General features: G+C 45.0%; 1 protein-coding gene across 1 annotated transcript in view; it reads right to left on the reverse strand.

Moving 5' to 3' along the window:
* Window positions 1-1,648: 1,648 nt before the first annotated feature.
* Window positions 1,649-13,738, reverse strand: part of ZFAND4 (zinc finger AN1-type containing 4) — a 70,841-nt gene continuing 58,751 nt past the window's right edge. The window contains exons 7-10 of the mRNA XM_062214325.1: window positions 8,805-9,812; window positions 7,660-7,714; window positions 3,396-3,513; window positions 1,649-2,567 (exon numbers count right to left, since the gene is read on the reverse strand). Coding sequence (XP_062070309.1) covers window positions 2,432-2,567; window positions 3,396-3,513; window positions 7,660-7,714; window positions 8,805-9,812 — 1,317 coding nt within the window. The 3' untranslated portion in view covers window positions 1,649-2,431. The remainder of the gene's footprint in view (window positions 2,568-3,395; window positions 3,514-7,659; window positions 7,715-8,804; window positions 9,813-13,738) is intronic.

Raw genomic sequence — 13,738 nt, forward strand, 5'->3', positions numbered from 1 at the left:
ATATAACTAGGAAATACTTCCTAGTTAAAAGTTGAAAATTTAGACTTTTACTCTTGTTAAAACTGAATTTTTTTTTAAATTCAAGAAACTGAATTTTTTTCATTTGAAATGAGTTTAGCTCAATAAAATATAAATCCTTTTAAAAAAATCATTGTTCCCCGGTTGCTCCTCTTCCAGTCCAGCTCTCTGCTGTGGCCTGGGAAGGCAGTGGAGGATGGCCCAAGTGGTTGGGCCCTGCACCTGCATGGGAGACCAGGAGGAAGCACCTGGCTCCTGGCTTTGGATAGGCGCAACACGACAGCCGCAGCTGCCATTTAGGGGGTGAACCAATGGAGGGAAGACCTTTCTGTCTCTCTCTAACTCTGCCTGTCCAAAAAAAAAAAAAAAAGGGCTAACTTGATCTTTCAACAAACTAATCAAGAACTACTCAAGTAATGTTTAGCCCATGGCTACATGTGAGGCCCTCTGCTAATGACGGAATGCAAGCACAGAGCTGAGGGCTCTACAGTGCAGATGGCAGGCACCTCTCTGAGTTTAAAGCATTAGGAAATGCCTCTCAAAAAGGATATAAAGTCTCGAATGAGCATGCTTTCTCTGAATTAGTCAGAAACCAGTAAAAGGACTGGACTTTGACGAAAATCTTTAGTGAAACTTGAAACAAGACTGTGTTCCACTCACAGGCTTGGTGTAAAAAGCCTGGCACACCAAGCGTGCCCTCAGCACTCATGTTTATCCAAGAACAATTTATCTATAGAACAAAGATGTTCTGATCTGTTTGCAACAATCTACCCAAGCATCTGAGTCCTGAAGTGTCAAAGAGCATGTGTTTTCTTGAGAAGGGATGAAAAACTCAATGGAGGCAGTGACCAAGATGAAAACATTCGTCATTAACCTAAGACGGCTTGGGTGTTCCAGCCATTTTTCTTGTGAATGCACTTCCTTCGGCTCCTGAAGGCATGTTTCTCCAGCGGAATCCCATTTCTTCCCAGGACCAGGGGAAGGACAGCAGGGCTCTCTGGGTGGAGGAGGAGGCCTGAGGGGACCCCGCGGCATGAGGCCCACAGGTGCAGTCCGCAGGAGCTGCCTGCCAGCTATTTCCCAATTTCAGCCTCTACTGGGCCTCTGTGCAGCAAAGTGGGTCTACTGGTTACCCCGGGGGGAACAGGACCCTCACGTCCTAAAAGAACACTTTCTGAGCTGGTGCTGTGGCATAGTGGGTAAAGCTGCCGCCTGCAGTGCCGGCATCCCGCTTACGATCCAGCGCTCTGCTATGGCCTGGGAAAGCAATAGCAGATGGCCCAGGCCCTTAGGCCCCTGCACCCATGTGAGAGACCAGGAAGAAGCTCCTGGCTCCTGGCTTTGCATGGTGCAGCTTCGGCCGCTGCAGCCAACTGGGGAGTGAACCATGGATGGAAGACCTTTCTCTCTCTCTCTGCCTCTCTGTCTCTCTCTGTGTAACTCTTTGAAATAAATCTTAAAAAAAAAAAAAAAAAGAACACTTTCAGGCCAACACTCACTTTTTCCAAGTAGGATTACCAATTGATTTAATCAAATGACTTTATTTAAAATGTATAAAAGTTATTATAAATAATCCAATAATCATAATGCAACTCATAATGCAATTGAATATTTATTTGAATTTCTCCTGGTAACAACACTCAACATATAAGAAAAACAAACCGAGCTGTGAGATTCTATTTCACTTGTAGTCATCTTTGTAAAGGTGAAAAGCTGGTTCCTACACTCGGTGTCAACAGGCAGGAACTACTCTATATTAAAGCTGCCATTTCAAAAGTAGGATTTACAGAAATATATACTACGATTAACATGATGTGTTTTATAGAATTGATACATATCTGAATGCCAATCTCAACATGGAAGCAATATATAAGTCTTAAAAACCACACTGGAAAACCAAATGTTCTTTTTTACACAAAGTGGCTTGAAAAGCAACTTGATAGTAAGCCCAGCAAAACTTCCATACATAGGACTAAACTTTAAAAAAAAATCTCCACACCTCCCCCAACCCTACATACACACAAAATAGCATGTGTGGCTGATCCGCGTGGAGCCATGGTTTCTGTACAACATGGAAAGCCTATTTACACAGTCAATCCTACCTTCCTAAAGTGCATCTTTTCTGGAATAGTCTAGCAAAATTGCAGCATCAAATATAAAACACTTAACACAGGACAGGCAATAACAAAGTTAATTCATTATAGTGTACAGCTTTGAAAACTACTTTTTTAAAACTTTTGATTCACCAAAGAATAAAGATGTCAAATGCAGCAGCACTTTCATTCGCCGACAGTATGCTTTTGTTATTTGGCAAATCTTTTGGAGTCGAACAAAAATAATGCAGTCTGAACAATATTTCTTCTGTCATTATAATGCGATTCCTCGGGCAGAACAGTAAGGTGCAGAGGAAGAGTTAGATCTTTGGCAGTTTTGGTGCATTGACCACAGGATTTTTCTCCTGCAAGTACCTCCTCCCTGCACTCTTGTAATCATAGGTGCAGCCGTGAGTTTCTGCATAGCGATGAGATGCACAGAAGTTGTTTCCACATCTAAAGCACAAGAAAAGTGTATGTGAATAGTCGCCTTTCTGTGAAAGGCTCAGCTCTTTGGACGAGAGGGGTCTGGCTTCAGGTTGTCCGCTGGGAGTCCCCTGGGCCTCATTAGCAATCTCAGCACTTGGCCCCCAAGAACAAGCTGAGTATCTCTCAGTCTGAAAGCTCACAAGAAAGCACCTGCTATGGAATGGGACAGGGCCCAGATCTTTCTGGAACAGTACAGTTGCAAAGGCTGATAAGTGTGTCCACCGTTTCTGTTACATCTAGTGTACCTGAAAGAACCCTGAATTCCTGACCTCTTCAGTCTCAGGAGAAAATTCCATTAAGGTAAAATCTATAGCATAAAATGATTTAAAAAAATATTTCTAGTGGCCTGAGAAGCTGTTTTTCATTGGCATAGAATGCACTCTGAAAAACAGCTGGCCTTAGCCTAAAGCAGACACCATCTGGGGGGGGGGGGGGGAAGCCACCAAGAAAAAAATGAATTACTTTTTGAAAACATATTAATCTGTTTTGAAATAGAAGTGTACCAGAGAATTGTGAAAATGTACAGGAAATCAACTTTAAATTTAGTCCTTAAAAAAAACCAAACACCTTCCCAATTTAAAGGGCAGGGGAGGACCTGCTACTACCTCCTGGAGAGGAAGGAGCCACCTCCCAGCTCTTTACTCAGCCAGTGAGGGGGTCCACCAAGGCCTGCCCTTTGCACACCATCTGCATGATGATGCGGCAGGCCAGTTTAAATCATGGTTTATTTTGCATAATCCCCAAGCTGGGTCACCACACACAGGGCATCTCTCTCAGCTTCTCTGGCCAACCTGCCTGCATTCGTAGCTAGTAGCCAATCCTGTTTTCTTTCCACAAAGAAAACAATGCGTGGTTGTTTTCTTCTTTGTTTGCATAGGGGCTTTCACAGGTGGGAGGTGGTGAGAGCAGTCTCCTGTTTGAGAGAAAGGACACTGGTTAACACAGGCGTATGATTCCCAATGTGATAGGCTGCGGAGAAAAAGACTAAACACTTTCTCGTCTTAGGGTAACGTCGATGCTATACAAATTTAATTGGCACCATTTTTACATCTAAAATTCATTTACAAACTCTACAAGTGAAGCTGCAGTTTTAAGTTTGGAGTAGGTTTCTGCTAATTAGGGCTCACATGTTTAGGACAGTTTGGACATACCAGCATTTTTCTGACTATCTCTAAGGACAAACAAAAAAGCATACCAAACTTGACAGCCTATCAAGAAAACGTACAGTTCAGAATCCTATCTGCAGAGCCCTCTGAGAACACTGTGCTTAGAGAAGAGTCACACTGGTCATTCACACCAGGGCACCCTGGAGTTGGTCTTTTAGTCCCAGATACGTTATTCACCAAGCAAATTCACCAAACCATGAGCATGTCATGGATTTTTCCAGACTTCGATTTTTTTTTTTTTAATATAACAGAATATGGTGTTTTTTCTCCTTAGGTCATGGAGGACTTTAAAGCTAAATCAGTTCACACATGTCAAAAGCACTTTTTAAATATGTTATGATGACACAAAGTATCATACTAGTAATAGTGACTACCATGGTACACAGCTCCATGGCCCAGTACTACTAGCTTTCCAGGAAAGTTATTATATTCTGAATTACTATAACCACTTGATTTCTTACCTTAAAAATAAGGGTGCCTCTATTATAAGACAAGTTAAGTTCTTTAAATACTAAGGGAAGTGTCTTTTAGAACTGACCTGATGCCAACAAGTGCCAATCATGAGCAGAGAGGCTCAAAGTTACTATCCACGGTTGTTAGGATGACAGTACAAGCACACGAGCATTTGGTGGCACTCAACGCCAAGAAACAGGAGCAAAGGAAGCAAACAAGAACACGCAGCTCGAAGTCTCCGAAAATCTTTCAAGTTTTCAAACATTTGGATTTAAAATTAACTGGCACCATGCCTTTGCCAAACCTTACGGAAGAAAACATAATGGAAAAGATTCATGACACTGGATTTGGCAATGATTTTTGGAATATGACATATCAAAGGCACAGATAACAAAGAAGAAAATAGGCAGATTATAGGCTTCATGAAAATTTAAAACTGTGTGCACCAAAAGACATCCCCAAAAGAATAAAAAAGGAAATCTACAAAATTTTGAGGAAACTTCACAACTCATGTAGATGATAAGCAGTTAATATCCAGAACATACCAACAATTCCCAAGAACAAGAAACAGCCCCAATTTAAAAATGGGTAAAGGATATGAATAGACGTTTCTCCACAGAAGATACACAGATGGCCAATAAGCACATGAAACTTATCATTAGGGAATCAATACCACTGATCGTTATAGAAATGCAAACCAAAACCACAATGACACATCACCTCATGCTAACTGGGATGGCTAGTAACAAGGCAACATAAAACAAGCATTGCAGCTGATGTGTGCGCTCTTGGTAGAAAGTTAACATGGTTGGGGCCGGCGCAGCATGTTAATGCTCTGGCCTGAGACCCGGCTGCTCCATTTCCAATCCAGCTCTCTGCTATGGCCTGGGAAAGCAATAGAAGATGGCCCAAGACCTTGGGACCCTGCACCTGTGTAGGAGACCTAGAAGAAGCTCCTGGCTCCTGGCTTCAGATCGGCACAGGTCTGGCCACTGCGGCCAATTGGGGAGTGAACCATGGATGGTTTACTCTTTCTCTCTCTGCCTCTCCTCTCTCTGTGTAACTCTGACTTTAAAACAAATAAATAAATATTAAAAAAAAAAAAGAAAGTTAACATGGTACAGCAACTTTGAAAAACAATATGGTGCTTCTTCACACAGCCGAAAGTAGCAATATCGCATGATCCAGCAAAAAAGGAAGTGGGGTCTCAGAGAGATGTCTGTCCACCTGTGTTCACAGCACCATCACTCACAACAGCTCAAAGGAGGAAAGAACACCAGTGTCTGTTGACAGAAGAATGGATAAGCAAAATGTGGTACACACACACACAGAGTAGACTACCAGCCTTAAAGAGGAAGGACATTCAGACACATGCCACAACATAAACCCTGAGAATATCCTGACAAGTAAAACCAGCCAGTCGTAAATGCTAAGTCCAGCAAAGGCACCAGACAGTTGGCCAGGGCAGAGATCTTTCCACTCGGATTACACAGTCTTATCTACAGCAAAGCCCCCTCTGCCCTTCCCACTGACTTGGTGCCTTCGCTGGACATAACAACACAAAGACAAACACTATGTGAGTTTTGAGTTTTTTTTCATGCATGCAAGGTATGTAAGGGTCAAAATCATAGAGACCGGGAGTACAGTGGAGGTGGACAGGGACACTGGGAAGGCGGAAGTGGGCAGTTCCCTGTTTAGTGAATACAGTTTCCATTTTGCAAGGTGGAGAGTTCTGCAGAAGAACGGCAAAGATGCTGCTCGACAATGTGGGTATTCTCAAAGCCACTGAGACACTTAAAAAAATGGTTAAGATGTAAATTTGGGGTGGGCACTTGGCCTGGTGGTCAGGATGCCTGTTTCTCATATTGGGGTGCCCAAGACGGATGCCCAGCTTTGGCTCCTGGTTTCCTGCTAGAGCAGACCCTGAGAAGAAGTGGGGATGGCTCAAGATGTTGGGTTCCTGCCAGCCATGTGGAAGAACTAGACTGAGTTCTTGGTTCCCAGTTTTGCTGCCCACCTCCAGCCCTCGCAGGCATTTGGGGAGTACACCAGTGGATGGGGGCCTCTCAAATAGGTACAAATTTTAGTATGTTTTAAAAAGATGGTGGGGGTGGGTGTTTGCGCAGCAGTTAAGATGCGACTCAGGACACCTGCATCCCTTATGTGAGTGCCCCAGTTTGTGTCCTGCTCTACTTCTGTCTGATCCAACTTCCTGCTAATGCATGCCCTGGGAGACAGCTGTGATGGCTCATGTATGTTGGTCCCTGCCACCCATGTGGGAGACCCAGACTGAGTTCCTGGCTCCTGGTTTCAGCACGGCACAGCCCCAGATGTTGTAGGCATTTGGGGAGTAAACCAGCAGACGGAAATCCTTCTGTCTCTGTCTTTCAAATAAATAAATAAATAATTTTAAAATATGGAAAATTTTACATTATGTGCATTTTACCACAATGAAAAACTGAAAAAAAAAGTGGATATAGTGTGACCTTATAAACCTTAGGCCTCACATAAGAATCTCAAGTGTCTCTTTAAAAAATATAAAACTCAGGGCTGGCATTTTGGCACAGAAGTTAAGATGCCAGCACCCTCTATCAGAGTTCCTGGGTTTGGGTTTCCCTGGGGGCTGCAGGTGATGGCTTGAGGACTTGGGTCCCTGCCACCCATGTGGGAGACGCAGAGTTCCAGGCCCCTGGCTTTGGCCTGGCCCTGCCCTGGCTGTTGCAGGCTTTTGGGGGGTGAGCTTGAGGAAGTAGGTTTCCTTTCCACCCCCTCCACCTTTCAAATACATACAACAAATTTGATAAAAACATATAAAGCTCACATGACCATCACAATAAAGAAAGCATCATTTAAAACTCTGGGGGCTGTGCAGGGGGCACATCTGTGGCCATGAGTTTCCTAGCCATGGTCTGAGAATGAAAACCTTAGAGAGGCCACGGCTCCCTGCATCCTTGACCAAGACGACTGGCCAGTACATCTTTAAGGTGTTGGTAGGAGGTACTAACGTTAAACCCACTTCTGCCACTGGGCCTTAGACAGGCCTACTAGAGACTGTCCACCTCTTTCATCCAGAAATCACAAATTCAGCAGGGCGAGATCCTCGTCTCCCTAGGGTAATTCCTCAAGACCCAGCCAGCTGCCCATTGTGCCTCCAGAGGTGCCACTGATTCGGGAGTTGGCGACTGCATGGTAATTCTTCAATAATATTTTCTTTTTCACATAGATCATGTCTCTCCCCAGACAAGAGGTGTGTGTTTCAAATTATGTTTTATTATTCATATATGTCCTACAGTCATCTCAAAATAATTTTCTTAATTGGAAAAGAGTTTGGGGAGAGAAGGTGAGAAGGTTCTTCCCAATTCTCTTTGAGAGTTCGACACTATGCATAGCACGATATGATAATTAGCCTTATATCGGTTTCAGAACGATCTGTAGCTTACCTCCTCTTTTCCCTGCTGCTGCATGATTTCCATTCATTCCAATAGCACGGTTAGACTACAATTAAAACACAAAACATCTACAGCAGGGAGTCAATGGAACATAGAAGACAGCAGCACACATGGAACAATTTCATATTTCATATTAAAGATACTCTTGGGCTGTCATTTAAAATCACTTAATCTAATTTTATTTAATAAAATTAACTGGGAACTTGGTTCTTACACCTAGCAATACAGTGCTTATTTAAAAGAATAAAATTTGATGATGCACATAAGATTTCTTACTTGGGCAAAACATTAATTAAAAAAATCTAGCATTTAGAGATATACGGGGGTGGGCTGTGGCGTGAAAGGTTAAAGCCACCACCTGCAGCGCCGGCATCCATATGGGCTCTGGTTCAAATTCCAGCTGCTCCTCTTCAGATCCAGCTCTCTGCTATGGCCTGGCAAAGCAGCAGAAGATGGCCCAAGAGCTTGGGCCTCTGCACCCATGTGGGAGACCCGGAAGAAGGTCCTGGCTCCTGGCTTCAGCCTTTACAGCCATTTGGGGAGTGAACCAGTGGATGGAAGACCTCTCTTTCTCTGCGTTTGCCTCTCTGTTACTCTTGACTTTCAAATAATTAAATAAATAAATCTTTAAAAATTCAATCATCAGGGCAGGTGTTTGGCATAGTGGTTAAAGCCTCAAGTCGGCATGCTTGCATTACAAGCCAGTGTGCCTGGGTTTGAGTCCAGGCTCCTCCCCTGGTTCTAGATCCCTGCTAAGCCACACCCTCCGAGGCAGCAGGTGATGGTTCAAGTCCTCGGTGCCCTGCCGCCCACAGGAGAGACCTTGTCTGAGTTCCCAAGTTTGGGCTTCGGCCTGGCCCAGTTCCAGTGGTTGTGGGCATTTGAAGAGTGAACCAGTAGGAGGAAGATGTCAGTTTCTTGCTCTCTCTCTCCCTTTCAAATAACTAAACATGAAAATCCAATCATCAGGAAGATTTTTCTACAAGCCAGATTTTTAGAGAAAATCGCTGGGGTGGGGATGGGGGGGTGGGGGGTGGGGGTGGTGCCTTTTTGCGTAAGCAAAGGCAAGCACACCTTGCCTGTGTTGAATGACTACAAGGCTAGCTAATGGAGAATGCTCAAAGAAACGTACTTACCAGAAAAAACTCGGGGGGCTCCAGCTGCGGGGAGCTTTTCCTAAGGCTTTCCTCTTGAAAATGCGGAAGGGCTGCAGGCAGCCCCATCGCGGAGGGCCGGAGCCTGCCCACCCCACCCGCGCCCGGCAAACTCTCCCTGCTGGCGCTGCGGGCCAAGGAAGCCAGGAAGCCAAGGTTGTTGACGCTGCCGACCGGCTCTTTGGAAGCCTTGTTCGCCATTTCCGTAATATCCCGAGCCTTGACTTTGGAAATAACGTCCGACCGCTTCCCAGGCGAATCGACTTTGACGGCGCGTAAGCGAGTAGTCCTAGAGAAAGCGGGGTCCGCGGCGTTCCGGGTGTCCAGCGAGCGGAGCGCGCTCTGGGAGGCGGAGGACGAGGATCGCAGGCTCGCGGGCTGCCTCTGGGGCTTCAGCAGCGCGTTGTGGAGAGATGCGGGTGCAGGCCCGCGCAGCGGCGACAGCAGCCGGCTCCTGGGCGCGCTCGGCTCGCGCGGGCTAAGGACTCCCGCGGCTTTCGCCCCTTGGTCGGCGTGGGCGCCTCCGTTCTGCTCTTCCGCAAAGGGATCCGCCTCGGGCAGGGGCAGCGGCGCGTCCTCCGTCGCCCACTCTCTGGAAGCTGGAAACGCGCTGGTGTCATCCTCGCTGTTGCCTGTGGAGTGCTTTGCGGGCCTGAACAGGGCTGATCCTAGATGGAGCTCTCCTCTGTCCTTTCCGAACTCGCAGTGGGGTAGCTGAGGCGGTGGTCGGGCAAGCCCGCTGTGCGCAGCCGGTGCAGGGTTGCTCTCCCAGTTCTCCTCTGCCTTAGGAAGTTCACCAGGGGCCTGCGGGCCCACGCTTGCAGGTGTCTCCCTGGATGCTTCGGGTAGATTCGCGGTCCCAGAAGGCAGACACGATTGCCCGATGTGGGGCAGGACCCTTAACAATCTGTGGCGCGCAGCTGCTGTGGGACCACTAGAAGGCCGCGGAGCCATGGGTGGGCGAGGCTTTATCTTGGCTACCTTCCTAGGCTAAAAGAAGAAAACCAACACATGATTCCTGCTCACGGTCATCTTCTCAGCCACTGACAAAGATTAAGCAAGGATGAAAGTGTCACTTACCTTTCCATCACTCCAATTTAAAGTGTTTAAAAAGATTTACATCTGAAGATTATGATTAAGCAAAAATACTGCTATCTTCTTTTATTGACTATACTTTTCTGAGAATCTTAAAGAAAAATTGTTGATTTTCCTCACTACAGATTCGAGTTTTGCTGAGAGGAAAACAGATTAGTTCTATCAAGATACGGCAGTTTTTCCTAGTTGGATGAGTGTTTGACAACTACTACGTATGCAGAAAGGGTTAAGAGGCCTGCACTGTCCTCGAAAAGTCTTGCTTGCAATGCTGGCCTTTGGCTGGCTTCTGGTAACTTGTATTTTTGGAAGGTTCCTGTAAGCCTAATTGGTAAGCATGGCTTGTTATGTGCAAACCATACTTTATTTTGAATACTGCTCTCATTCTGGGAATCTGAAAGGTACCTGCCCGGCACAGAGTCTGATAAACTTCCCTGATAGACAACATTTCACATGTACTGTCACAGCTCACTGACAGAAGAATCAAACACTCCAGTGAGATGGCACTGGGAAGACTGTGCCTGGTTTACACTGGATGTGGCTCCAGGCACTTTGTCAACACGATGATTTGGCTTCGTATACTTTTGCTGTAACAAATCTAAGCCTCAGTAAAACAATGCGGTATATACAATAGGCCTGTGAGTCTTCCTAGCGAAATAGAACTATCACATGACCCAGCGATTTTCCTTCTGGGATATTCTCCAAAAGAATGGAAAGCAGGGTGTCAAAGAGCTATTTGTAGCCATCATATTCATGGCCCCATTATTTACCCAAGTGTCCACTGACAGATCAGTGGATAAACAAAAGGATATATACATATGATGGAATCTATTCAGTCTTAACGAGGAAGGAAATTCTGACACTTGTTATGGTGTGGATGAATGTCAAGGGCATTCATTATTTTAGAAGAAACAAGCAAGTCACAGAAAGACAAATGTTGTATGATTCCACTTATATGAGGCATCTAGAGTAGCCAAATTCATAAAGACACAAAGTAGAACGGAGGGGAGTGTTGAGCTTCATAGTTAAGACAGCACTTAAAATGCCTTTTTCCCACGTTGGAGTACCTGGGTTTGACTTCAGTTCCAGCTCCTGGCTCCAGCTTTTGCTAATACAGACCCTGGAAGGCAGTGGTAATGTCTCAACTGTCCTTCTCCTGTTACCTACATGGGAAACCTGGACTGAGGTCCTGGTTCCCAGCTTTCAGCCCAGCCCTGGCCATTGCAGCCATCTGGGGTGTGAACCAGGAGATGGAATAAACCTCTCTCTCTCCCACTTTCTAATAAATGAAAATAAATAAATATTTCTAAAAATCAATTCTTCATGTTTCAGAATATTTTTATTGCATGATTTTTAAAAAAGATTTTTTATTCATGTGAAAGGCAGAATGAGAGAGAGAGACAGAGACAGAGAGACAGAGAGAATTATCTTCCACTCACTAATTCACTGCCCAGAGGCTTGCATTAGCCATGGCCAGGCCAAGCTGAAGCCAGAAGCAGGAACTCCGTCCGGGTCTCCCACATGGCTGGCAGGAATTGCAGCACTTGGACCATCATCCACTGCTTCCCAGGTGCGTTAGCGTCACTGATATGGAACGTGGGTGTCCCAATCAGCAGCCTAGCCCACTGTACCACAGCAGTTGTCCAGTGTATGTGAAATATCTCTAAAGTTTCCATTAAATTCCTTTTCTCAACCTATCAGTTACTTAAGAAGTATGCTATTTTCAAATATCATGTTTTTCCATGTATCTTTCATTGATCTGTAATTTTATTCCATTATAATTAGAGAGCATTTTTAACTATGATTTGAATATTTTCAAATTTATTGGAACTTGTTTTATGGCACAAAACACAGTTTATAACGGTAAATGTTCTGCCTGCTCTTAAAAAGAAATCTATATTCTGCCGTTATTGGGTGAAATAGTCTCTAAATGTTAATTGTGTCAAGTATGTTGATAGTGTTGTTCAAGCCCTCTAATGTCCTTTCTGATTTTCTACTTATTCTATCATTCTATCTATTTTTGAGAGTAAGGTTACTGAAATACTCATATTTGTCTATTTCTCTCTGTAGCTTGTTTCATATATTTTTGACACTGATTGTGGGTTAAGGATTATTTTTCTTATAGAGCTAGTTCAATTGTTCTCCATCTGGATGAAGCAGGTCTTTCCCCTACTTTACAATATATATAAAACACTCCAGAAGGATTGTGAATCTAAATGAGGAATGAACAGCCATAAAGCTTTAGAAAAAAAACATGGGAACATGCCTTTAAGAAAACGTTTGATTAAAAGATTATAAAAAGCGTTAGCCAGGATCTGTACAGTGATCTGCCCTCAAGGAGACCCAACAGGCCAGTCCACTGCAGTGGCTTTCAATGTGGTAAGCCTGGGCTTCAGCAGAAGTCAGCTTGTGAAGAGCCCTGGCAGCTCTGCCAAGAGTTGGATCACTGGAAATGGACCTGCCCTGGAGTTGAAGGATGCCCAGGTCAGAGCCACAGATCTTATTGGCTCTAAGCTGAAAAGCCCTTCACTCAGCCCAACTTCTAAAGTGACCACTGCAGCTGAGGGTATGGTCAAATAGGGTCAGCAACATTGCAGGCAGAACTGTAAATTTCTTGTTAGAGATGCCACCTGCCTTTACCTGGCCAGCTCTCCTCCCAGGCCAGCCAAGTAATGAAAGTCAACAGAGTGCCTTCCCCTAGGAGGTTCACACCTCCCTTAGGATGTACCCCATGTGAAGAGATAGATAGGTCTGGGCCTCTTAACTTACAAGGCCTAAAGCCCATCAGATTATTATCAAGCCCCTTCTATCAGGTTCTATTTGCCTCTCAATCAGAAAACTTAATTGTAGCTTAGACAGCACCTTTCTTAGCACATCTAATAAATACTCTGTCCTTTGTTCTAGACCCTGTCTAGCACACTTGGGCCTCATTCCTTTGTAATCATAACCTCTACTCTACCACCAATGGCTCTACTCCCAACCTGTGTGTACTGATGGTCCTCTTCCCCACTTAATGCTGTATAATTGTTCAAACCTGGTAAATGCCACTCTTAGGATCATTGGTTACTATCCTCACTCTGTCTTTTATGACCTTGTCTAAATATGATCAGAGTTGGCAAACTTGGAAGGCTTCCATAGCCTTGGCAACTCATGACGACAGCCTAGGGTGGTTATTGGCGCCATAAACTAGAGTGTCAATTTGTTGGGTCAACAACAAGAGCTACTGTGCACTTGCTCCTCATGTGGGATCTCTGTCCTTAATGTGCTGTACATTTTGATTTAATGCTATAACTAGTACTCAAACAGTATGTTTCACTTTGTGTTTCTATGTGGGTGCAAACTGTTGAAATCTTTATACTAAATTGATCTTCTGTATATAGAGAGAATTGAAAATGAATCTTGATGTGAATGGAAGGGGAGAGAGAGCGGGAGAGGGGAGGGTTGTGGGTGGGAGGGAAGTTATGGGAGGGGGAAGCCATTGTAATCCATAAGCTGTACACTGGAAATTTATATTCATTAAATAAAAGTTAAAAAAAAAAGTGTTAGCCAGGCCGGCGCTGCGGCTCACTAGGCTAATCCTCTGCCTGCAGCGCCAGCACCCGGGCTTCTAGTCCTGGTTGGGGCGCCAGATTCTGTCCTGGTTGCTCCTCTTCCAGTCCAGCTCTCGGCTGTGGCCTGGGAAGGCAGTGGAGGATGGCCCAAGTGCTTGGACCCTGCACCCGCATGGGAGACCAGGAGAAGCACCTGGCTCCTGGCTTCAGATTGACGCAGCGTGCCGGCTGTAGTGGCCATTTGGGGGGTGAACCAATGGAAGGAAGACCTTT

Source organism: Lepus europaeus, chromosome 17, assembly GCF_033115175.1.
Source record: "Lepus europaeus isolate LE1 chromosome 17, mLepTim1.pri, whole genome shotgun sequence".
NCBI classification, from domain to species: domain Eukaryota; kingdom Metazoa; phylum Chordata; class Mammalia; order Lagomorpha; family Leporidae; genus Lepus; species Lepus europaeus.